Source organism: Octopus bimaculoides, chromosome 16 (assembly GCF_046866305.1).
Source record: "Octopus bimaculoides isolate indiv1 chromosome 16, ASM4686630v1, whole genome shotgun sequence".
Classification (NCBI taxonomy): domain Eukaryota; kingdom Metazoa; phylum Mollusca; class Cephalopoda; order Octopoda; family Octopodidae; genus Octopus; species Octopus bimaculoides.
Window position 1 is genome coordinate 29,602,510 of NC_142943.1, and position 22,179 is coordinate 29,624,688.

The 22,179-nt window shown below is 38.4% G+C and overlaps 2 protein-coding genes across 4 annotated transcripts in view; one reads left to right on the forward strand and one right to left on the reverse strand.

The window, feature by feature from the left end:
* The window catches only part of LOC106870683 (GPI ethanolamine phosphate transferase 1), a 48,496-nt gene extending 35,038 nt beyond the window's left edge, over nt 1-13,458 (forward strand). For all 3 annotated transcript variants that reach the window (XM_089364309.1, XM_089364310.1, XM_089364311.1), the window contains exons 23-30: nt 267-375; nt 1,474-1,576; nt 7,443-7,542; nt 8,143-8,232; nt 8,832-8,887; nt 9,522-9,597; nt 10,615-10,731; nt 11,549-13,458. In XM_089364309.1, coding sequence (XP_089220435.1) covers nt 267-375; nt 1,474-1,576; nt 7,443-7,542; nt 8,143-8,232; nt 8,832-8,887; nt 9,522-9,597; nt 10,615-10,731; nt 11,549-11,716 — 819 coding nt within the window. In that variant the 3' untranslated portion in view covers nt 11,717-13,458. The remainder of the gene's footprint in view (nt 1-266; nt 376-1,473; nt 1,577-7,442; nt 7,543-8,142; nt 8,233-8,831; nt 8,888-9,521; nt 9,598-10,614; nt 10,732-11,548) is intronic.
* Nucleotides 13,332-22,179, reverse strand: part of LOC106870684 (protein virilizer homolog) — a 68,459-nt gene continuing 59,611 nt past the window's right edge. Inside the window, exons 34-41 of the mRNA XM_089364308.1 lie at nt 21,472-21,574; nt 20,494-20,773; nt 19,627-19,694; nt 18,820-19,001; nt 18,085-18,205; nt 15,933-16,176; nt 14,411-14,659; nt 13,332-13,551 (exon numbers count right to left, since the gene is read on the reverse strand). Coding sequence (XP_089220434.1) covers nt 13,488-13,551; nt 14,411-14,659; nt 15,933-16,176; nt 18,085-18,205; nt 18,820-19,001; nt 19,627-19,694; nt 20,494-20,773; nt 21,472-21,574 — 1,311 coding nt within the window. The 3' untranslated portion in view covers nt 13,332-13,487. The remainder of the gene's footprint in view (nt 13,552-14,410; nt 14,660-15,932; nt 16,177-18,084; nt 18,206-18,819; nt 19,002-19,626; nt 19,695-20,493; nt 20,774-21,471; nt 21,575-22,179) is intronic.

Consider the following 22,179-nt stretch of genomic DNA (forward strand, 5'->3'; position numbering starts at 1 on the left):
TGTGTGTGTTGGTCTTCCATGTTATACTCAGTGGAGTATAACAATGTTATATGATGGAAGACTACCTTTGTATTTGTGAGTAAGGATTAGCTCTAATTTTAGAAAAAAACTATCATATTTCATCTTGATGGAGTTAAATATCTATGAAATAATTACTGACCCACTAAAATTGTCTTTAAAAATCTATATTTGAGTATTTAATTAAAATATTTATTTCAGACATTCATTAAATTAATGATGTTGTTTTCCTTGCATTTCTTTTGAAGGTTTTCTTAATTGGATTAGCTGTCTATACTGTGCATTCAACTGCTAATAATCTTGCAGTTAATCAAGGATTACAACCAATTAACCAATGCATAAGTTGGCTATTATTAGGTAAGAAAAAAATATGTATCTATTTTATTTTTACAAAATTCTTGTGAAATCATCTGTTGAAGCAGATATCATTTGTGTTTTGAGAGGGTCATACTGCCAATAACAACACACACACTGGTTCTGTTTCACTGCCTTTTATTAATATTCATCAATGAGTTAACTAGTGAAGGCACGTGGTCTAGTGGTTAGGGCGTTGCACTCATGATGGCCAAGTTGTAGGTTCAATTCCCATACTAGGTAGTTCTTGAGCAAAATGCTTTATTTTACTTTGTTCTAGTGGGGAGTAGCATGTCAAAGAATCGACTCGCTATTTCCTCTACATGTCATAAGAGGTGACGAAAAGATGAAGTAGGATTTGCTCTCTGACTTAAGAAAACCGTCACCAACCATGACTACCCAAGCTGACCCATGGGCTGGGGGAAATGTCATCTATGTGTCACAGAGGTATCATCGCCCAAGAGTAGCAGGGAATGACCAACAAATGGTGGATGCAATGACACATTGGCACAGCAATTTCCCTTGAACTAGTTAAAGAACTAGTTAATTAATTAACCAGTTATGCACCAGGGATAGATTAAGAGAACCACATGCTTCTACAAATCTGTAGCCTTGTGCTAATTACATGAAATAATTACAACAAAAAACGAAATCATTATAACAGGACACTAAGACAGCAAGCTAGCAGAATCGTTAGCACACTGGACGAAATGCTTAGCGGTATTTCAACCATCGCTACATTCTGCGTTCAAATTCCACCAAGGTCGACTTTGCCTTTCATCCTTTCGGGGTCGATAAAATAAGTACCAGTTACATACTGCGGTTGATCTAATCAACAGTCTCCCTCCCCCAAAAATTTTAAGCTTGTGCCTTGAGTAGAAAAGAATATGTTAGACATCATTATAAGCAACAATTTTTAGATAAGAAATTACCAGACACATGTCATGTTGACCGTATTTTTAATAAAGATTTTGCATAATTAGTTCCTAGTCACTTTGTAGTTTAATTAACGAGATATATATTCATTATTTAAAACAGTAATTACAAGTTTTCCTTTTGACACTATTAATTCATTGTGCTTCTTTGTTTTGTCTTTGAAAGGTTCCACGTTTCTTTTGCCGCTCTTCAGCAGCCAGCTTGTTATTGAACGTCTTCACTCTATCCTCCTTTCCTTGTACACATTATATACATTGATGAGCACATCGTATCCTTTTAAATTAACTCTTTTGTCATTATATTTCTAATATTATGATTGGGGGAGTCTAGGACATTTACTCCCCATGGACAATAACCCCAATAACCCCGCAAGGACAATTACCCCTGAGACAACAGAGGATGATTTAAAACATCTTAATATATTGGAGGGGGAGGGTTATTGTCCTAGGAGGTAGTTGTCCTGATACTGATTGGGGGCTTTACTAAAATATACGTGTGTATATATAATAGATGCAGGCGTGGCTGTGTGGTAAGAAGCTTGCTTCCCAACCACACAGTTCCGGGTTCAGTCCCACTGCATGGCACCTTGGGCAAGTGTCTTCTGCTACATTCACAGGCCAACCAAAGCCTTGTGAGTGGATTTGGTAGACAGAAACTGAAAGAAGCCCATTGTGTGTGTGTGTGTGTGTGTGTGTGTGTGTGTGTGTGTGTGTATATATATATATATATATATATATCATCATCATCATCATCATCATCGTTTAACGTCCGCTTTCCATGCTAGCATGGGTTGGACGATTTGACTGAGGACTGGTGAAACCGGATAGCAACACCAGGCTCCAATCTAATTTGGCAGAGTTTCTACAGCTGGATGCCCTTCCTAACGCCAACCACTCAGAGTGTAGTGGGTGCTTTTATGTGTCACCCGCACGAAAACGGCCACGCTCGAAATGGTGTCTTTTATGTGCCACCCGCACAAGAGCCAGTCCAGGGGTACTGGCAACGATCTCGCTCGAAAACCCTACAAGGCCAGTCAGGCGGTACTGGCAACGGTCACGCTCAGGATGGTACATCTTATGTGCCACCTGCACAAGAGCCAGTCCAGGGGCCCTGGCAACGATCTAACTTGGCTTGCCGGGTCTTCTCACGCACAGCACATTTCCAAAGGTCTCGGTCAGTAGTCATCGCCTCGGTGAGGCCCAATGTTCGAAGGTCTTGCCTCACCACCTCAGGCCAGGTCTTCCTGGGCCTACCTCTTCCACGGGTTCCCTCAACTGTTAGGGAGTGGCACTTTTTCACGCAGCTATCCTCATTCATTCTCACCACATGTCCAAACCAGCGCAATCGTCTCTCTTGCACACCACTACTGATGCTTCTTATGTTCAGCTTTTCTCTCAAGATACTTACACTCTGACGGGTATGCACATTTACATTACACATCCAGCGGAGCATACTGGTTTCATTCCTTGCGAGCTTACGCATGTCCTCAGCAGTCACAGCCCATGTTTCACTGCCATGTAGCATGGCTGTTCGTACACATGCGTCATACAGTCTGCCTTTTACTCTGAGTGAGAGTCCCTTTGTCTCCAGCAGAGGTAAGAGCTCTCTAAACTTGGCTCAGGCTATTCTTATTCTAGCAGTTACACTTTCAGCTCACCCACCCCCACTACTAACTTGGTCACCCAGATAGCGGAAGCTATCGACTACCTATAGTTTTTCTCCCTGGAATGAGATAGAAGTTGTTTCCTATTTGTTTACAGTGTTTATTGCACCTGAACATATATATATATATATATATATATATATACACATACACATACACATACATATATATATATATATATATATATATATATATATATATACACACACACACACACACACACACACACACATATATATATACATATATATACACATATATACACACATATATATATATACATATATATACACATATATATATATATACACATATATATATACACATATATATATATATATATATATATACACACATATATATATATATCTCATCATCATCATCATCATCATCGTTTAACATCCGCTTTCCATGCTAGCATGGGTTGGACGATTTGACTGAGGTCTGGTGAAACCGGATGGCAACACCAGGCTCCAACTATACTATAAAAGGCAAGTTTACTCTGTGTTTGTGTGTATGTTTAAAATTCATACATTTACACAATTCCAAATTTCTTCGATTAAACAATCGCAATTAATATTCTAAATACAATTTGTTAGGTCACTGCGTCATTTTTTCACTCCCAAAATTTCCTAATAACGAATATAATCCATAAAACTACACGAGTAAGCATTTTCTCCCTAATAAAATCTAATTTCCTCTTTCTAATACAAATCCTTTCAACTCCTACTTTCTCTTATGAAGCTTTACGGAAAATCCAACAACAAATACAAAAAGAAAGGAAGGAGAAAAAAAAAAAACTATTTCAGTATCAAATCACATTTCGATACTGTAATGACAGACAAACGAAGGAGAGTGAGAGTCAAATAAACAGACACACTACCAATCATACGTAAATACACACATATATATGTACCTATGGTTACCAATGACCTCATTATAATTGGCGGGAATTATAAGTTTACTTTCCATTTCTAACACCGTCCTTCACCATCGAGACATCTTTCTCAAATACGATCAACAAACATTTATTCCCTACAAACTGTGAGTTTTTTTTTTTTTTGAAAATCTTTTCGTAAATCTTGAGATTAACACCCACATCATTACCTACCTAACCCTAACAAACCCTAACCCTAACACTAGTGAAAATCGTACGGGTGTTAATCTGAAAATTTAACAATCTTTTTTAAAACACTTTTACTTACTAACATCTTTTTTATTTAGTGTGTGTTGCCCATATATATATATATATATATATATATATATACACTTAAGATTTAGTTGTGGGTTGGGAGTTTGATCGGCAGAGATCATTATTATTTATTTATTATTAGGCATAACTACAGAGTTGTACCCCCCAGACTTTGGAAGGTCATAACTTTCAGAAAAATGAATATTTTTTAATGAAATTTTATATGCATATAGTATTTACTATGTAGAATCCGAATATACAAAAGTTTCCGGTGAAAGTGGTTTGGAATGGGGGGTGTTTCGGAGCAAGTCGTCTATAATTGTTTCATTTTTCTCTATTATGTGCCTATGTGCATCTGTAGATTTCTAATGAAGTAATACACTGCTTCTGTTCTCTTCTACTTCTCTACAAGAAACGTTTACTTTGGAATTTACTTCTATTGAGAAAAAAAAAATCGTGTGCATGTTATTTTTAACTTAAGTTTTCTTATGACTGCTTCTCTTCACTGTCTAGAAATCTATGGATGCACATACGCACATAACAGAGAAAAATTAAACAAATATGGACGACTTGCTCCGAAACACCACCGAGTGGGGAACGCTTCTCAAAAATAACCTGCAGTTGTTTCCTTCAAAATTCCTACATGCTCGAAATGTACATACATCAAGGTATATTTGTAGAAAATTTCACGAAAAAATATTAATTTTCCTGGAAGTTAAGAATTTAAGTGGAATCTGTTGGAATTTCCGAAAATTGTCCCCCACCCCCATTCCAAAACACTTTCACTGGAAACTTTTGTATATTCAGATTCTACATAGTAAATACTATATCCATAGAAAATTTCAATAAAAAATATTAATTTTTCTGAAAGTTATGACCTTCCAAAGTCTGGGGGGTACAACTCTGTAGTTATGCCTATTATTATTATTATTTAAAATTTTTCCCACAACGGTGGCTTCGGGCAGGTGGAGAATAGTCGATTATATTGACCCCTGTGTTCAACTGGTACTTATTTTTTAGACCCTGAAAGGCAAAGTCAACTTCCGCGGAATTTGAACTCACACACTCATACATACAAATATCTGTCATTCTCTTCCAAATACGATCGTCAGTCAAATATTTATTCTTTACAAACTGAATTTTTTTAATATCTTTCTTAAAACGCATTTACTTACTACCATATATAGACACAGAATACACATTAATACACACATACATACATACAAATACCTGTCATTTTTTTTTATTTAGTATGTGTGCGTGTGTGTTGCCCATCTTAATATATAATGCTGAAGTTCTGTACTGACTAACATCTTTTTATTTAGTGTGTATGTGTGTGTGTGATGCCCATATATATATATATATATATATACATACTTAAGACTTAGTTGTGGGTTGGGAGTTTGATCTGCAGAGGTCATTATTATTATTATTCAGATTAACACCTGCACGATTTTCACTAGGGTGTTAGGGTTACGGTTTTGGGGTCAGGGTTACGATGAGGGTTAGTCTTACGGTTTTAGGGTTAGGGTTACGTAATAGTGCGGGTGTTAATCTGAAAAATCACCGAAATGTGAAAACTACCGACCCTCCCATCTGTTATAACTTTTGTTGTTCTGTTTAATATGTATATAGATTATGCCTCCAAACAAGAGAGCTTGCTGGGGAAAGAAAGCAACTGGTTTAAAAAGACAGCAACAGACTGCAGCAATTCACCACATTCCAGAAGCTGCTTTGAACATAATGCAAAACGGTGCATCATCATCTACTGCCCAATCTGATAGAATTCTGGCAGAACTGTGTAGCAACAGACCGCCAGCAATTGCTTCATCAGAAATTGCCATCCTTCCTCCTGCGAAAAGGAATTACCCTGCTATGTATAATCAAGGCAGCGCAAAAAGTTGTTTTGCACAAGCATTTGTATAGCCAATTAGATGGATGAAATTTACGTACACTTAATAATGTTACACAAAACAGCCTTCACACTTTCCCTATTAATTTCGTCTTTTGAATTATGAACATATTTACATCATAGGGGTTTTTACATTGTAAGGCTTTCTTTTTTAGTTGATTTTCACCTAGCAAGACTTATCGTAGATGGCATAATAAGTCACACCCGGACAACGTTGGGTTATACTGCTAGTATATATATATATATATACACACACACATACATACATACACACATAGATGTGTGTGTATGTAAAAGACTGATAGAATAAGTACTAGGCTTACAGTGAATAAGTCATGGGTTCGATTTGTTCAACTAAAGGCAGTGCTCTAGTATAGCCACAGTCAAATGACTGAAACAAGTAAAAAAGAAAAAAAAAATATGTAATTGATGCAGGTTTTGGGTACCATTCCACTGCATGGCACCTTGTTTAGTAATTCTTGCCATTGGAATTACAGTGAAGTGGAGAGTGGCCGCTGCCAGAATCTTATAACCAACAACCACTACTGCTCATAAAATGTTGCAGGATATGAAATAAAAATTGATACAAAATGATAAAGCAAATAGTAATGAAGTTAAGATCAATGTAAACCAAACCATCAATTTTGAAAACTAACTAAGAAACAGCACCAAATAGAAACCCTTTAAGCTGTTCAGAGTTTAATCTGAAATGGGGATTGCTAGAAAAAAGCACATTTATCCTTTTCTATTCAATTGCAATAATAAACATTTTAGTTTTTTTTGAAACTATAGTATCAAATGCGAATGTGTATGAAAAAAAAAGAAAACGTTTTCAAAACAGTCAATATTTTTCTAGTTCAAAAATTGTGATTTATGACCAAAAATGTCCTCTTATAATTAGCCAGAGATAACGACAAATTTTAATTACTAAATATTGTTAAACACACCTCTGCAAATGCAATGTACAAAAGCAATTCACTTTAAATACAACGAACAACCGGCAGTGAGACTGTTTTTAGCAGATCCCCAAATGGGGCTCATGGCAGGCCAGGGGTTAACATCAGCTTCCTAAGCATTAGATAAACCCAATTGTTAGAAGATGTCTTAATATAAAACTCTCCCAAGGTGACCAGCTGGCAGAACCGTTGGCATGCTGCACAAAATACTTAGCAACATTTCATTTGTCTTTACGTTCTGAGTTCAAATTTCACCAAGGTTGACTTATTCTATCGTCCCTGAAAGGTTGAGAGGCTAAGTACCAGTTGAACACTGGCGTTCATGTAATTGGCTTATCCCCTCCCTTCGAACTTGCTGGCCTTGTGCCAAAATCTGAAAACCAATGTAAAAGTCTCCTTAACTCTTTCCAGTCACGAATGTCTTTTCATTCTTTCTTTTTGTTGTTCGCTTTTCTTCTGGGTGTGGTTGGAAAGTATTGTCACCCCTTCACTGCACTTCCAACTGGATGATGTAAGTATTGCTTCAGATATTTCACACTTATTCCTTAACAGTTTAGCATTTAAACCAGCCATGTCTAGCGGCCCAGATATTCCACCTGTTTTATGTTCAAACTGGCCAGGTAATCATGTATCTCCTTTGCAGCAACACACCTGTTTCTCTCTTCATTCCTGATCTCTTTCTGTCTCTCTCTCTCTCTCTCTGACGAGACGCACCAGACGAGAGCCAGCCAGGCGGAAGCTTGCACCAGACGAGAGCCAGCTAGGCAGAAGCCTGCACCAGACGAGAGCCAGCCAGGCGAAAGCTTGTACCAGAGTTCTGTGACTGTTATGGCAAGATTTTTACAGCTGGATGCCCTTCCTAACACCAACCACTAAGCAGAGTGGACTTCTTGAACATAAATTAAAATAGCCTTCTTATATTTAGAAAACATCTATTCTACAGTTTTTTTATTATATAAACTAGCGGAGGAAACTAAATTTTTTGCTCTAATGTCAGATTTGAAATCGGGATTAAATTTTTCATTCCTTTTCTGGTTTTTCTCTTTTATTTTGTTTTCCTTTTTTTTTTTAATATTTTGTTTTTCCTCTACAATTTTTTTACTCTTTTCAGGTGAGAACATTACATTTTGGCTCTGAATTCCAAGAAGAGAACAATTACATTCAACTTTCAAAAGAAGACATTCGAAGGGCCTATTTTTTTGTATCTTTTCCCATTTCTTTTGTCTTATATCTTCTTTCAGTCACTGCACTGTAGCCATGCTGAGGCATCACCTTGAAGGGTTTAGTCAAACAAGTTGACCCCAGTACTTATTCTTTGGGTTTCGTTTTGCCAAACTGCAATGATATAGGGACATAAACAAACCAACACTGGTTTTCAAATGGTAGTGAGAGGGTATACACAATGACCCACAATTTGAGGGAGATTAGACAACTATTTCTAGCAGATTGAGAGACCATCTAGAGCAGGGGTTCTCAACCTTTTATAATATCCAGACCAGATCCAAAACCTGGATTTTTTTTTTAGAGGCCCGACACCAAAAAAAAAATAAAATAAAACATGAGTCAAAGAAAAATCTTATATTTTTGAGGGAAATCTGTTGGGGGCTGCCAGAAGGATGTTCAAGGCCCACATGTGGCCCTGGTATCTGCAGTTAAGAACTGCTTGTCTAGAGGTACCTTCATTGGTTTTTATAGTAAAGAAATATTTATGTCTTTTGAATTCCCATCACTAATTCACAAGATAACTTCTACAAACAACCATATTGCCATCTCTTGGTTATGATTTCTTAATTTCTTCAGATATTTTTCATGTATACAGCATTTTTTGGAACCGGTAACATTGCCAGTATAAACAGGTAAGCTTATTCACCCTGATACCCTTTTTTATTTTATGGTTCTTGTGCAGGGGCTATTTCTTTCCAGAACATTGCTTTAACTTCTTAGTAAATGGAAATTCCTGACCTGCCCATGGCCATTCATTATTCCATATTAAATGTCTTGTAATGAAATTTCTTGCCTTTTTTTTTTTTTGCAGTTTTGTAAGAATGGTTGTGTGTTCACATTCTTTAGGATTCTACAATATAAAGAATCTCCAATATTTCCCTCCATCATTTGCCATGGGCACCTCATCCTCTCCACATATGTAGCCCATGCCTTTCTATCACCTCACCTCTTCTCACCCTTGCCCCATGTCTCTCAAGTTGATGAACTGATATTTGAATGCAGCTTCACTTGTGGGTCTTGAACATTCCCTCCTGTACTCAATCAAACGTCATTCTGTGGCTGACATCTCATTAAGAAGATGCTATTTCTATTGCTTCTCTCTTTCTTCAGTCACATTTCTTCCGATCAATCTCCAGTTGCATTTCTTCCAGTCAATCCACCGTCGCATTTCCTCCAGTCAATCTCCAGTCACATTTCTGTCAGTCAATCTCTTCCAACTACCAAAGCCTAATTTCTGTTCTTTGTTTTTTTTCTCTTTCCTTTCAGCTTTGATCCTGCATCAGTTTATTGTTTCTTCACAGTGTTCCATCCTTTCTCTATGGGAACTCTCTTACTGCTTAAGGTGAGATGATATTAAATCTATTTTTTCACTCTCCTCTCTTCTCCAGCTGGAGCATCCATGTATCTCCTCTGCAGCAAGACACCTGTCTCTCTCTATACTTATGAGGAAGAATGGCAAGCCCTTAAGTGGCAATGTAAACCAATCCTCAAACAGGCTGTGACGCTCTTGGAGTAAATATGTAAGCTTGGTTAAATGGACAGGGGTCACAACAGCGATTCTTTCCTTCGTCTCTGTTTCTCATCGGCCGCAGTTGCTCTGGCCTTCTCTAAAGTTACTTGCAGGAATCTGGAAGCAGTCTTGTCCTATCTTCCTCTCTACTGCAACTTTTTCTCCACCCTGTGGGATTAGTGGGGTAATACTAGCATCGTAATTTCCAACATTGGCAGCACATCATTTCAGGAAGACAGAATTGATTGGTCAATACCAATAACTGGTTGCTGCTTTAATTTATTAACCCTGGAAGGATGAAAGGTAAAGTTGACCTTTCAAGGATTTGAACTCAGCATGTATGGGAAGTAACTAAAGACTACAAGCTATTTTGTCCAATAGGTGCAGGAGTGGCTGTGTGGTAAGTGGCTTGTTTCCCAACTACATGGTTCTCGGTTCGGTCCCTCTGCATGCCACCTTGGGCAAGTGTCTTCTACTATAGCCTCAGATCAACCAAAGCCTTGTCAGTGGATTTGGTATACGGAAACTGAAAGAAGCCCGTCGTATAGATATGTGTGTTTGTGTCTGTTGTTGTCCCCCCCACCTCATTGCTTGACAACCAATGTTGGTGTGTTTATGTTCATGTAACTTAGCTGTTCAGCAAAAGGAACTGATAGAATAAGTACAAGGCTTACAAAGAAATAAGTCCTGGGTCAATTTGTTTGACTGAAGGCAGTGCTCCAGCATGGCCCACAGTCGAATGACTGAAATAAGTAAAAGAATACTAACAATCCGGTCTTCTAGACATCTCTAACAAAGAATTGCTTTCGGATTCTGATAATAAAAGAACGTTTTTCTCTCTGGTTTCAGGTTGCTTTACCATTCTTCATTGTGGTCTGTGCTCTGGACACTCTCTGCATCAGCACCAATACATCAAAAACTATTTTATTCTTGAATGTTTTAATTATCTCGGATGTGATGGGGTTGGTAAGTTACTCTTTGATAATTATATTAGAAGTGGCACCAAATGTTTATCAAATCAATAAAACCAATCAGGGGTTAAGAAATCAGGATCAAATCCAGATTGCCAACGTCATTGTCTTCCTGTTCTTGTAGAAGGCAAATGTGTGGCCATGCGCTCTGGGTTCCATCCCACTATGTGGCACTTTGGGCAAGTGGTTTCTGCTATAGCCTCAAGTCAACCAAAGCCTTGTGAGTGGATTTGGTAGGTGAAAACTGTCAGATGTATATACATACATATATATATATACACACACACACACACACACATATGCACGCGTGTACCTTTGGATGTGAGGCAATGGTGAGGGACACAGATACTGTGTTGGTGTGTTTACATCCCTGTAACTTTGCAGTTCAACAAAAGATAGAATAAGTTTCAGGTTTAAAAAGTACTGAAGTCAATTCATCATCATCATTGTCGTCGTCATGGACGTTTAATGATGATGGCAACAGGAAGGCCATCTCACTGTAGAAAATCTGCTTCAACAAATTTTGTCCAACTAATGCAAACATGGAAAAGTGGATGTCAAATGATAAATGATTTCTGGACCTCATGAAGGCAATGGCAAGTGACTGAGACCCATGGCGATATGCTGCGCTTGAGAAGACTCATCAAGCCAAGTGAGATCATAGCTGTGGCCGTTATGTAAATGGCACCCAACACACTCTGTAGAAACCACATCAAGACTGGAACCTGGTGCAACTCCCCCCACCTTACCAGTTTCAGTCAAACTGATATATATATCTTTATTCATTATTTTTTTCTTTTCTTTTTTTACAGCAATTTTTCTTCCTGGTACAAGACTTTGGAAGCTGGTTGGAGATAGGCAGCAGCATCAGTCACTATGTAATTGCTATGACTATCATAATATTTATTTTGTTGTTGGATGCCATCTGTCACTGCTTCACAACACTACGCATCCCTCTCGCTACCTTCAAAACAGCATAAAAATCGTCGCCACCACCACTTGTCCACAATATTGAAATGTTGGATGATGATGATGGAATCCTGGTGTTGATGGTATTTCAAAGTATTTTTATTACCTCGGTTTTATGATTGTTAGTCATTTCATTCCATTGGAATAATTAAGCCGTGCTTTTTATTTTTGCTGTTATTGGTTTCAACTCCTTTCCCTGGCTCCAGCCCCTTTTTTGTTGAGAAGCTTTACAACTCCCTCAATTAACTCACATGGGATGTCTATCTCATTATGTTAATATTATGCATGTGACTGTGTATGGTATGTGTGTAGGGGGGTTTACATAGAGGTCCAAGTACCGGATGTACAAGCCTTCCAACAGGGACACAGGTGCTGAATATGTAGTTTAGAGGGTCTGAGAGTTGGTTCACTATTTGTCAGGGTGGTTAGTAGCAGAGCAGACAATGTTTTCGTATCTTCATAATGATTTTGAAGCTGAGAAATTTCTCTTGAAGTCCTTAAAGGAAATATTTCTTTCTAAAACGGAAGACTTTGAATAATTTCAATAAATTATAATCTTATGGCTGTGGATAAACGATCAAATAGAGATATTTAAAAAAAAAAAAAATGGGGGGGTGCTTCACTACGCTTTTATACAACTTTTATTATTATTTATGCCGAAAAAGCAGCAAACTGGCAGAATCATTAGCACGCTGGACGAAATGCTTAGCAGTATTTCCCCTGTCACTGTTCTGAGTTCAAACCCTGCCGAGGTCAACTTTGCCTTTCATCGTTTCAGGGTCGATTAAATAAGTACCAGTTATACACTGGGGTCAATGAATCGACTTAATCCCTTCCCCCAAATTTGAAGCCTTATCCTTTCCAGTGGAAAGAATTCATCATCGTCGTCCAGTCTTCCATGCATGCCTGGAAGACTGGATGTTAAACAATGATGATGATGATGATATATGTGTGAGTGTATATATGTGTGTATGTCAATGTCCCACACTTGTCACTGCTCAAACAAAACTGATAAAATTGACATTATCGCCAGTCCCCCCCACTTTCACTTTCAAAATCTTGTGGAATGAAATCTCTTACTTGAAAGGATAAATGAATATTGAACAAACGAACTCTTGTTCCTTTAAGTTATGCAACATTTCTGATGACAGCTTCAACTGCAGTTCTCCAGTAATTCTTATTGATAATTGCCTGACACACACAGTGTGTGTGTGGCTCCCTTTTATGCTGTTGGTAGTGTGAAATAGTCTGGTCAAGTAGCACTTATGATCGGACACATTCCATTCCGGCCCTTATCAACAGACAGTGTTTTCAGAGATAAAATGACCTGAAATAAACTATCCCCTACCTCTCCCACCCATGATTTTACTGCTATGGCCCTGTTAGGTTGTCCAGCTGTGTATTTACTTACCCCCCCACCCTGGTATCACTCCCCATTTCCAATCTCTTATTTACCAAGGTCACTTCTAAGACATGCAGATGTTTGTCAACTTCCATTTAAGATATATTAAATATATATTTTTGTAAATATAATTATTTTCGTAAATTAATTTTGATTGCATTAAAATACTTTCAATTCTCTGAGTTAATTAAATTAAAAAAAAGACTGAAACGGGAGGAAAGAAATTTGTGAAATTGATGAATTTTACTTAAAGATCAAGAGTGAAATTTATGGTTATTTACAAAGAATGGATTTTTCCTGCAGTTTTTCTTGCGGAGTTCTGAATAAAATTTGCAACTGTCTTTATGTTAATTTGTTTTTTTGTTTTTTATGAGATGGAATTACTTTGTGAAAGAACGGAAATGTCTGCTGATTTCTCGTCTTCCTCTAAAAGTAGGTTGGAATCTGTGAATATAAAAATATTAAGATATATTAAACTTTGGGATTGAGTATTTCATAGCTGATAGTAATGTAGGCACATATTTTACAATCGTTATTTTTAGTACCATTTTTCCTGTTGCTGAAGACTTGGTGAGTAAATTCCTTAGTCATTTATCTCCAGCAAATTTTTGTTTAGGATAAAAGATCTGCTTTAAAAGTAATTTCTTTACAGTCAGAATATGAAGACATTGGTTAAGGTGTTTTGACATTTTACAAATTAGTGATCAAGACTGACTTTCAACAGCTACCCCCACCCTGGGGAAAGACACTGAATAAGATTTTTTAGGAAATTAATCTTTCCCTCATTCCACTCTCCTTCAGTTCTCTACCGTTTCTAAGAACGAAACGAAATAGCTGAAAAAAAAAAAATTAGCTACTGAGATTAGACATCACAAGCATGCAGGCTCACCCACGACTTAAACCAAATACTGTCCAGGTGGCCGTCACTAATTACATTTAATGATTACCTGTTGTCACATTTCTTCCTCACAATATAATGGACGAAGTGATTGGCAAATTATTTACAGAGATAAAATAGTAACAGTTAAAACAAACTGTAGTTATTTGACAAATAATAGCTGTATCAAAGTTTTATCAGTAGGGTTTCAAGTTGTTTTAAAGTCTCAAACTGGTATTTATGATACCTAAATGCACACAGCCGAAAACTTGTTTTAACATTTTTATCTCAGTTCCAATTAAATATACTCCAAATTCTCGTTGGTAAAAGGTTAATTCTTAAAATATACATAGTTTTATTGGGAAGTATATTCCAGATCGCTATTAATGTAATAATTATTAGGTTAAGTCATTAGAAAATATTTACCTCATGTCTAACTCTTTAGCTTTTGATGCAAACCAGTGATTGCTGCTGCTAGCTGTAGCTGCAGCAGCATTGTTACCAACACCTCCACCAGGACCAGTTAATCCAGCTGCACCACCACTAACTGCTGCACTCAGCAATGCTGCCCCTAGACTGCCACTGGCTAGATTATTTCCTCCACGACCACCACCTCGGAGAGAAAAGCGATTATCTCGCCCAGTGCGGCGATCAACGGTTGTACGTTTGTCAAGACTAAAAGTGAGAAAGAAAACATGTACAAATGCACTGAATTTGCTGGGCATAAAACGAGAAAAGACCTGAGGAACGTTGCAGAAGTTACTTTTTATGTAAAATTATTTTCCTAAAACTTTTTTTCTATTCAAAAGCTACACTGAACCACAGAAGTCATTTTTATATGGCAAATTCTGAAAATTTATTTCGGGAATGTAAGTGTAAATATTCCAAGACATGCTGGTTTACAGATGAGACCCAAATTGCAGTTAACCTTTCAACTTTCCTCGAAATGAGTCACCAAAATGCAGCTGTGTTGAATGTCATGGGTGGCAGTTGCAAACCATTATCAAGAAAACCAAAATGCATGTGCATTGTTCTTGATTTTTTACGCCTACTTTTCTGTACTTTCATGGATCAGATTTTCTATGGCTGGATGCTCTTCCTGTCACCAACCCTCACCTGTTTCCAAACAAGAAAATATTTCCCCACAGGCCAGACATGTTTTCCTGGAAATGAATGACATGAGTACAACTATCATGTGTTGTCAAGGCAAGAAGACACACACCATCATCATTTAACATCCACTTTCCATGCTGGCATGGGTTTGACCGAAAACTGGTAAGCTGGGGGAGGGAGGTATGCACTAGGTTCCAATCTGATTTGGCAAGGTTTCTACGGCTGGATGCCCTTCCTAATACCAACCATTCCAAGAGTGTAATGGATGCTTTTTACATGCCACTGGCAAGGGTCTCAATGACTCGATACTAGTGTCAGCCATGACTACGGTCTTACTTGGCTTGACAACTCTACACAAGCATGGTGCATTGCCAAAGGTCTTGGTCACTGCTTCTATCAGGTTCAAAGCTTGAACGGTGCTTTTTTTTACATGCCATGGGCACAGGTGCCTGTCAGATGGCTCTGGCATTGGCCATGATTATGATTTCACTCGGTTCAACAGGTCTTCACAAGCACACACACATATATAGAGAGAGAGATAATAGGCTTCATTCAGTTTCTGTCTACCAATTTTAATCTCAAGGCTTTGGACAACCCAGGGTTATAGTAAAAGACACTTGCCCAAGATACCACAGAGTGGGACTGAACCCAAAACCATGTGGCTGGGAAGCAAACATCTTAACCACACAGCCACACTTAAGAGGAAATAAACACATAACATTAAGGAATATAATTACTACAAAAATTGTAAGTTTGAACTTATACAGAACCTAAATGTGGAGAAAGAGAATAGAAAATAATCTGTAGTGATGGGCATGGATTAAATATCACTTACCCTCCTCTGATAAACTGGCGTGGACTGTTGAAACTGACATTAGTTCTGTTGGTGTAGATATTCATACCACTGCCACTGTTGCCACCGTCACCTCTACCACCACCACCGTCTCCTCTGCCGCCGCCACCATCACCTCTGCCGCCGCCGCCATCACCTCTGCCGCCACCTATTCCAGCACCACCACTGCCGCCGCCACGTGTGTTCTGAGGGTAGTAGGGCAGTGTGGCTTTGTTGGTGTTGTGACCTGAAAGATGCAAGGAGCAACAATAAGAGCAGGATTCAGATTAAAGGGCAACTCTTTAACACTCCCTGAATGACCTCAACTGGGAAAGATGAGGGCTGAATAACTGTTGGATATTTTTATATGATTTATGAATTCAAATTTCTTTGACGCAGCCATTGTACTGTGTCTGTGGGGAAGCCATACAGCAGGTCTACACCTCAGTTTGCCTGGATTACTGACAATAGGATCCATTTCAACTCCATGGTTGGATGGTTAGCAACAAACACTCTAAAAGTTCAATGGTTGGAATTCTTAAGGGAAAGAAAAAAAAAACAAGACATAATTGGTATAAAAAGGGAAACTAGAGAAGGAGATCACTAAGTTGAGCCTCACAAGATGGGGTCAAGCAGTGAGCCAACTAAAGCAATGACATCATTGGGAATTAAGTAAACATCACCAACAGCAAACATAAAATAATTAAAAGTGAACATCTTCAGCTGAAAACACATTGTTCATCATCATCATCATCATCATCATTCCATGTGGGCATGGGTTAGATGGTTGACTGGAACTGGTTGGGCCTCACAAAGGCCAAGTGACTGAGTTCCTTTTGAGTGTTGGGCCTCATAGAGATGACCAAGACCTTTGGCATTATGTCATGCTTGAGAAGAAGACCCGTCAAGCAAAATCGCAGTCATGGCACCTGGTGCTGGTGGCACGTAAAAGCACCTATTACACCCTCTGAGTGGTTGGTGTTAGGAAGAGCATCCAGTTGTAGAAAGCCATGTCATATCAGACTGGAGTTTGGTGCAGCTTACCAGCCCTGGTCAAATCGTCCAACCCATACCAGCATAGACAACGGACACTAAATGATGATGATGGTAAGCTGAAGGGCTACACCAGGTTCCACTCTGATTTGGCATGGTCTCTACAGTTGGATGCCTTTCCTAATGCCAACCACTTTACAGAGCGTACTGGGTGCTTTTTATGCGACACCAGCATCGGCCACAACCACAATTTCACTTGGTTTGACGGATCTTCTCAAGCATGGCATATTGCCAAAGGTTTCGGTCACTTATTGTCTCCGTGAGGCCCAATGTTTGAAGGGTGCTTTTTACGTGCCAGCTATATAACACCAGCATCAGCCATGACTACAATTTCACTTTGCCTGACAGGTATTCTCAAACACAGCATATCGCTAATGGTCTCAGTCACTAGTCATTACCTCCACGAGGCTCAGCATTCAAAGATCATGCTTCACCACCTACCACCCCATCCCATTTCTTTCAGAGTCTACTCCTTCCACAGATTCCCTCCACAATTAGAGACTGGCCCTTCTTTACACAGCTGTCCTTATCCATATGCATCACATGACCATACTAACACAGTTGTCTCTCTTTCATACCACATCTGATGCCTCTTATGCCCAACTTTTCTCTCAAGATGCGTACACTGTCATACATGCTCACTGGCATTGCACATCCCAGCAAAGCATACTATCTTTCATTTCTTTCAGGCCATCACCTGTACCAGGTGGTCACTGTACCTGGTGATCACTAGACACACCCAGCTGTGAACATATGACATTGACTAAATAAAATTAACATAACCAGCTGTGAAACACAGGCTGAGTGATTTCATGTAACCTAATAACAATCTGCAGGTGTTAATTGCTTAAAATTTAAATAAATTAAAGTTTAGAAATGAAATAAAACCTTCATTATCGTCATGTAGCACAGAGTGGTATGGATCCCGTTTAGAATTACCAACCGAACATAGATTACTTTTCTGATGTAAGAGATGTTTTACTCCAGTGAACAGGTAAATGATTAAAATATGTTGGCAGCAGGATAAGATTTTGTGTATGTGTGTTGTATATTGACCACCAATCCAATGAAGAGAAGAGAAAAAAAAAGGGGGGGTACTCACCAAATTGTCCAGGGTTTCTTCGGTAGTTGCCTGGAGGAGTAAAGAATCTGCCTCGACTGAAGCCTTGATTACGATCAAAACCCCGGCCTCGGCCTCGGCCAATTTCCTGCAAAAAGAAAGCCTATCACCTTAATGAAGTAGAAATAGTTTGGAGGATGCAAACAAGGCAAGTTCTCTGAAAGGGAATTTGGCCAATGAGATCACTTATCTATAAAAGGCAGATTTTCTCTGTGTGTGTGTGTATGTGTATGTTTAAAATTCACACATTTACAGAATTCCCCACCTAACTCCCCAGACTGCAGTTGAGTGAGAGACCAACGAAACTCCTTGTAATAGTAAAGAAGAACTGAGAGCAAGGATTATGACAGCATTCACCAACTTAAACAAGGAGATCGTCCAGAAAAGTTGCAGGAGATTCTGAAGTCGTCTGAAGGCTGTGATTTGAAGCCAATGGCGATTTTGTTGAATAAATTTACTCGTTAATATTTCAAGATATTTTTTATGTAATTTTGGTAAACATATCTGTTAAAATGAGATGTCAGTGTTATTTTCATTTTTGTGTAATTTAGACAATTTATTCACTGCACCCTGTATATTTACACACATACACACAAATACATACGTGTTTACAGACTAACAATAATTTGAAGTCTAATGTGACTAAGAACCTAGAAAATAAGTGGACAGGGTTTACAGTATTTGAAGATAAATAATCCAACATGAATAAAAACTAACTTTATCTGGTCTTCTATTCAGTCCTGCTGGCCCCATCAATTGTTGGTTTGTCTTCTGTAATTTGTTAAAGTCATCAACATGCATGGAAGGTGGTCGACTTGTATTTGGGGGCCGAGAGCGGAAAGGGTCTGAACGATTTGAAGCCATACCCCTCGAAGCACCTCGACCTCTGATGGATGCCCCTACAGAAATACAAATGCATACATATATATATATTCAAGCTGTATTTGGTTAGAATATGTCTGAAGCAGTAAGTAGTTGCATTTTATTCATAAAGACAATTATAATTAATATACAAGTACCAAATCCAACTCTATATCTATCGGTGCGACAAGAGCTGGCAAGCAGGAGCGCTGCACCAGGCTCTGGTCATCTGTTTTGACATGGTTTCTGCAGTTGGATGCCCTTCCAGATACCAGAGAGTAGTGGAGGTCTTTTCTGTGGTACCAGCATCGGTGCTTTTTACATGGTGCCAGTAAGGGTGTGGTGTTTATAAAAGACATATGCATAATGCACTATCTTGATATGGAGATGGATACATCATCATCATCATCATTTAACAAATGGAAAAAATAGTGTCAACTGGAAATAAGCATTTAGATGAGGGCTGAGAGGACTTCTATGTCAAAGGAAACATAATGCAAGATAATTGAAACGGATGTCTAAAAGCCATGGAAAAGAAAAACAGATTTGTCAGACACATACCACCATGCAAGAATGGCATCTATTGGTCGATAATGAAAAGCTTCAATTACCTGTCAATAATATCATTAACTTAAGGCACAGAAGAAAATAGCATCAACTTACCAAATTTCTGTTTAGTTCCTTTACCTCGAGGAAAATGAACCCCTTCTGAGGACTTACGACGACCCAGTCTAATGAAAAAAGAAGAAAGGAACAATACAATTAATAGAGAATAATTAATTGACTTCTTTCAATTAGTTTTATCTTCCAATTGTTCTATGATTTTCTTGGTCATAACAAAATTATAAATGCAAGCATTTAAATGGCATGAAAATAACTGAGAGAACACCTGAGGGTATTACAAACAACAGGTATATTAGACATGTCTCAGAGCATTCTGTACTAGACAGGTTCTTTGTTACCATTTCACAATTACTGTGTTTTCCAAGTCTTTGAGAGACAGTCTGTGACTCCTTCACTCCAAGACTTTATTTCTTTTCCCCAAAGATGTAGTGAAGCGTTTGTTGGTTCACTGAATTTGTCTCTGAGAACAAACTATTTCATCAATAGGCATAGGAGTGGCCGTATGGAAAGTAGCTTGCTTACTAACCACATGGTTCCGGGTTCAGTCCCACTGTCTGGCACCTTGGGCAAGTGTCTTCTACGATAGCCTCGGGCCAACCAAAGCCTTGTGAGTGGATTTGGTAGATGGAAACTGAAAGAAGCCTGTCATATATATATATATATGTGTGTGTGTGTGTGTCCCCAACATCGCTTAACTAATGCTGGTATGTTTACATCCACGTAACTTAGCGGTTCGGCAAAAGTGACTGATAGAATGAGAACTAGACTTACAAAGAATAAGTCCTAGGGTTGATTTGCTTGACTAAAGGCAGTGCTCCAGCATGGCCACAGTCAAATGACTGAAACAAGTAAAAGAATAAAAGAATTTGCAAACAATAAACTAAAGAAACAAGCCGACCAACCAACCTGTCTCGTTTGGGTTTTGGTGGTCCTTCATATGGCGTTGTGTCAGTTGCTTTCTTTAATTCTTCTTCCAAGTTAAATTCAGGGCAGTATTTGGCCACCAACTCTTGAAGGTTAAGACGTACCAAATCCAACTCTATATCTATATCATCGGAATTTGCGGGGGACATCCAGTAAGCAGTGTTGAGACGTTCGTCGTCGGAATCAGTAAGAACAAATAGTGCTCTATGGTTAAATAAGGAATTCAGAGTTTCACCCTCTGGCATCACAGGCTCCACAAATTCTGAGAATAGACATGAAATGAAAGTTACAATATTATAAGATGGAGTCAATCATAAGCCAATGTTTTATTGGTTTAAATACTTTCAAAATAATTTTAAACAATTCCTTTCAGCTCTTTAAGACTTAACTATTTTTCTTTTTATTTCTCATTAAAGAAGATTTATTAAAATACCAGAAATTTCAGGAATTATTGCTAGAAACTAGTGTTAAAATTTAGTTGTGGTTGAACCTAAATCAGTCCTGACTCAAGAGATCTAAGAGAATTTAGATTCCATTCAATATTTTCCCTGCCAAAACGGCACCCCTTTAAAATTCCACATCCTACTTAAATACTGACCTTCAGTAATTAACATCAAATACTAACTACATTAATATTTTCTTGCTGTCCTAATCCAGTCTATGACAGCCTTGAAAGGCTGCATGCATTGCACCACATCATTCTTGGACTAAATGCTTCAAAAAAACAAAAAAATCAAGAGTTTAAAATATTCAAAATGTAGCTGGTGCCAGTGCCGGTGGTATGTAAAAAGCACCCACTACACTATCGGAGTGGTTGGCGTTAGGAGGGCATTCAGCTGTAGAAACATTGCCAGATAAGATTGGAGCCTGGTGCAGCTTCCTGGCTTGCCAGTCTCCAATCAAACCGTCCAACCCATGCCAGCATGGAAAACGGAAGTTAAACGATGATGATTACAATACCTTTTGTTTCGGAAGCCTCTGCCTTGTTGTCTTCTATTAACTGTATCAAAGCAGAAAAACTCTCCACTAACGTATCCAAAGTTTCTTCTTCTTTTGCACACTCCTGAAACGATAGAGACATATTTATATCAATGGTCTTTGTCTTTTGTTATAAACAAAGTCTCTACAACAGGAAATTTCCTACTCAAAGCACAAGCATGGACTAGTGTCCTTTTCTGAGTGAGTTATAAAGAGTAGCTGCACGACATCATGAAATATATTTGCCACTTAAATGTGGCTAACCCTTAAGGGTTGATGTTACTGTAGCTTGTAGCCCCAGGATGACATCTCCTCCATCTGACTATTGACACACTTTCTGTGCCCTATCAGTATTTGCAAAGGGAAGTCATCTTTCCCACCTCCAGCCTGACGTGATGCACATGGACCCGAGTTTCTGATGACGGGTCAATACCCAGAAACTTGGGTCCATGTGTATTACATCAGGCTGGAGATAAGAAAGATGACTTCCCTTTGCAAATACTGATAGGGCACAGAAAGTGTGTCAATAGCCAGCTGGAGGAGATGCCTTCCTGGAGCTACAAGCTACAGCAGCATTAACCCTTAAAGGTTAGCCATATTTAGGTGGCAAATATACTTCATAGTGTCCGTTTCCTTTTCCTTTTTTGAAAGACTGTTCCTTAATCTCTCACCACCTGGCATTAAACCACT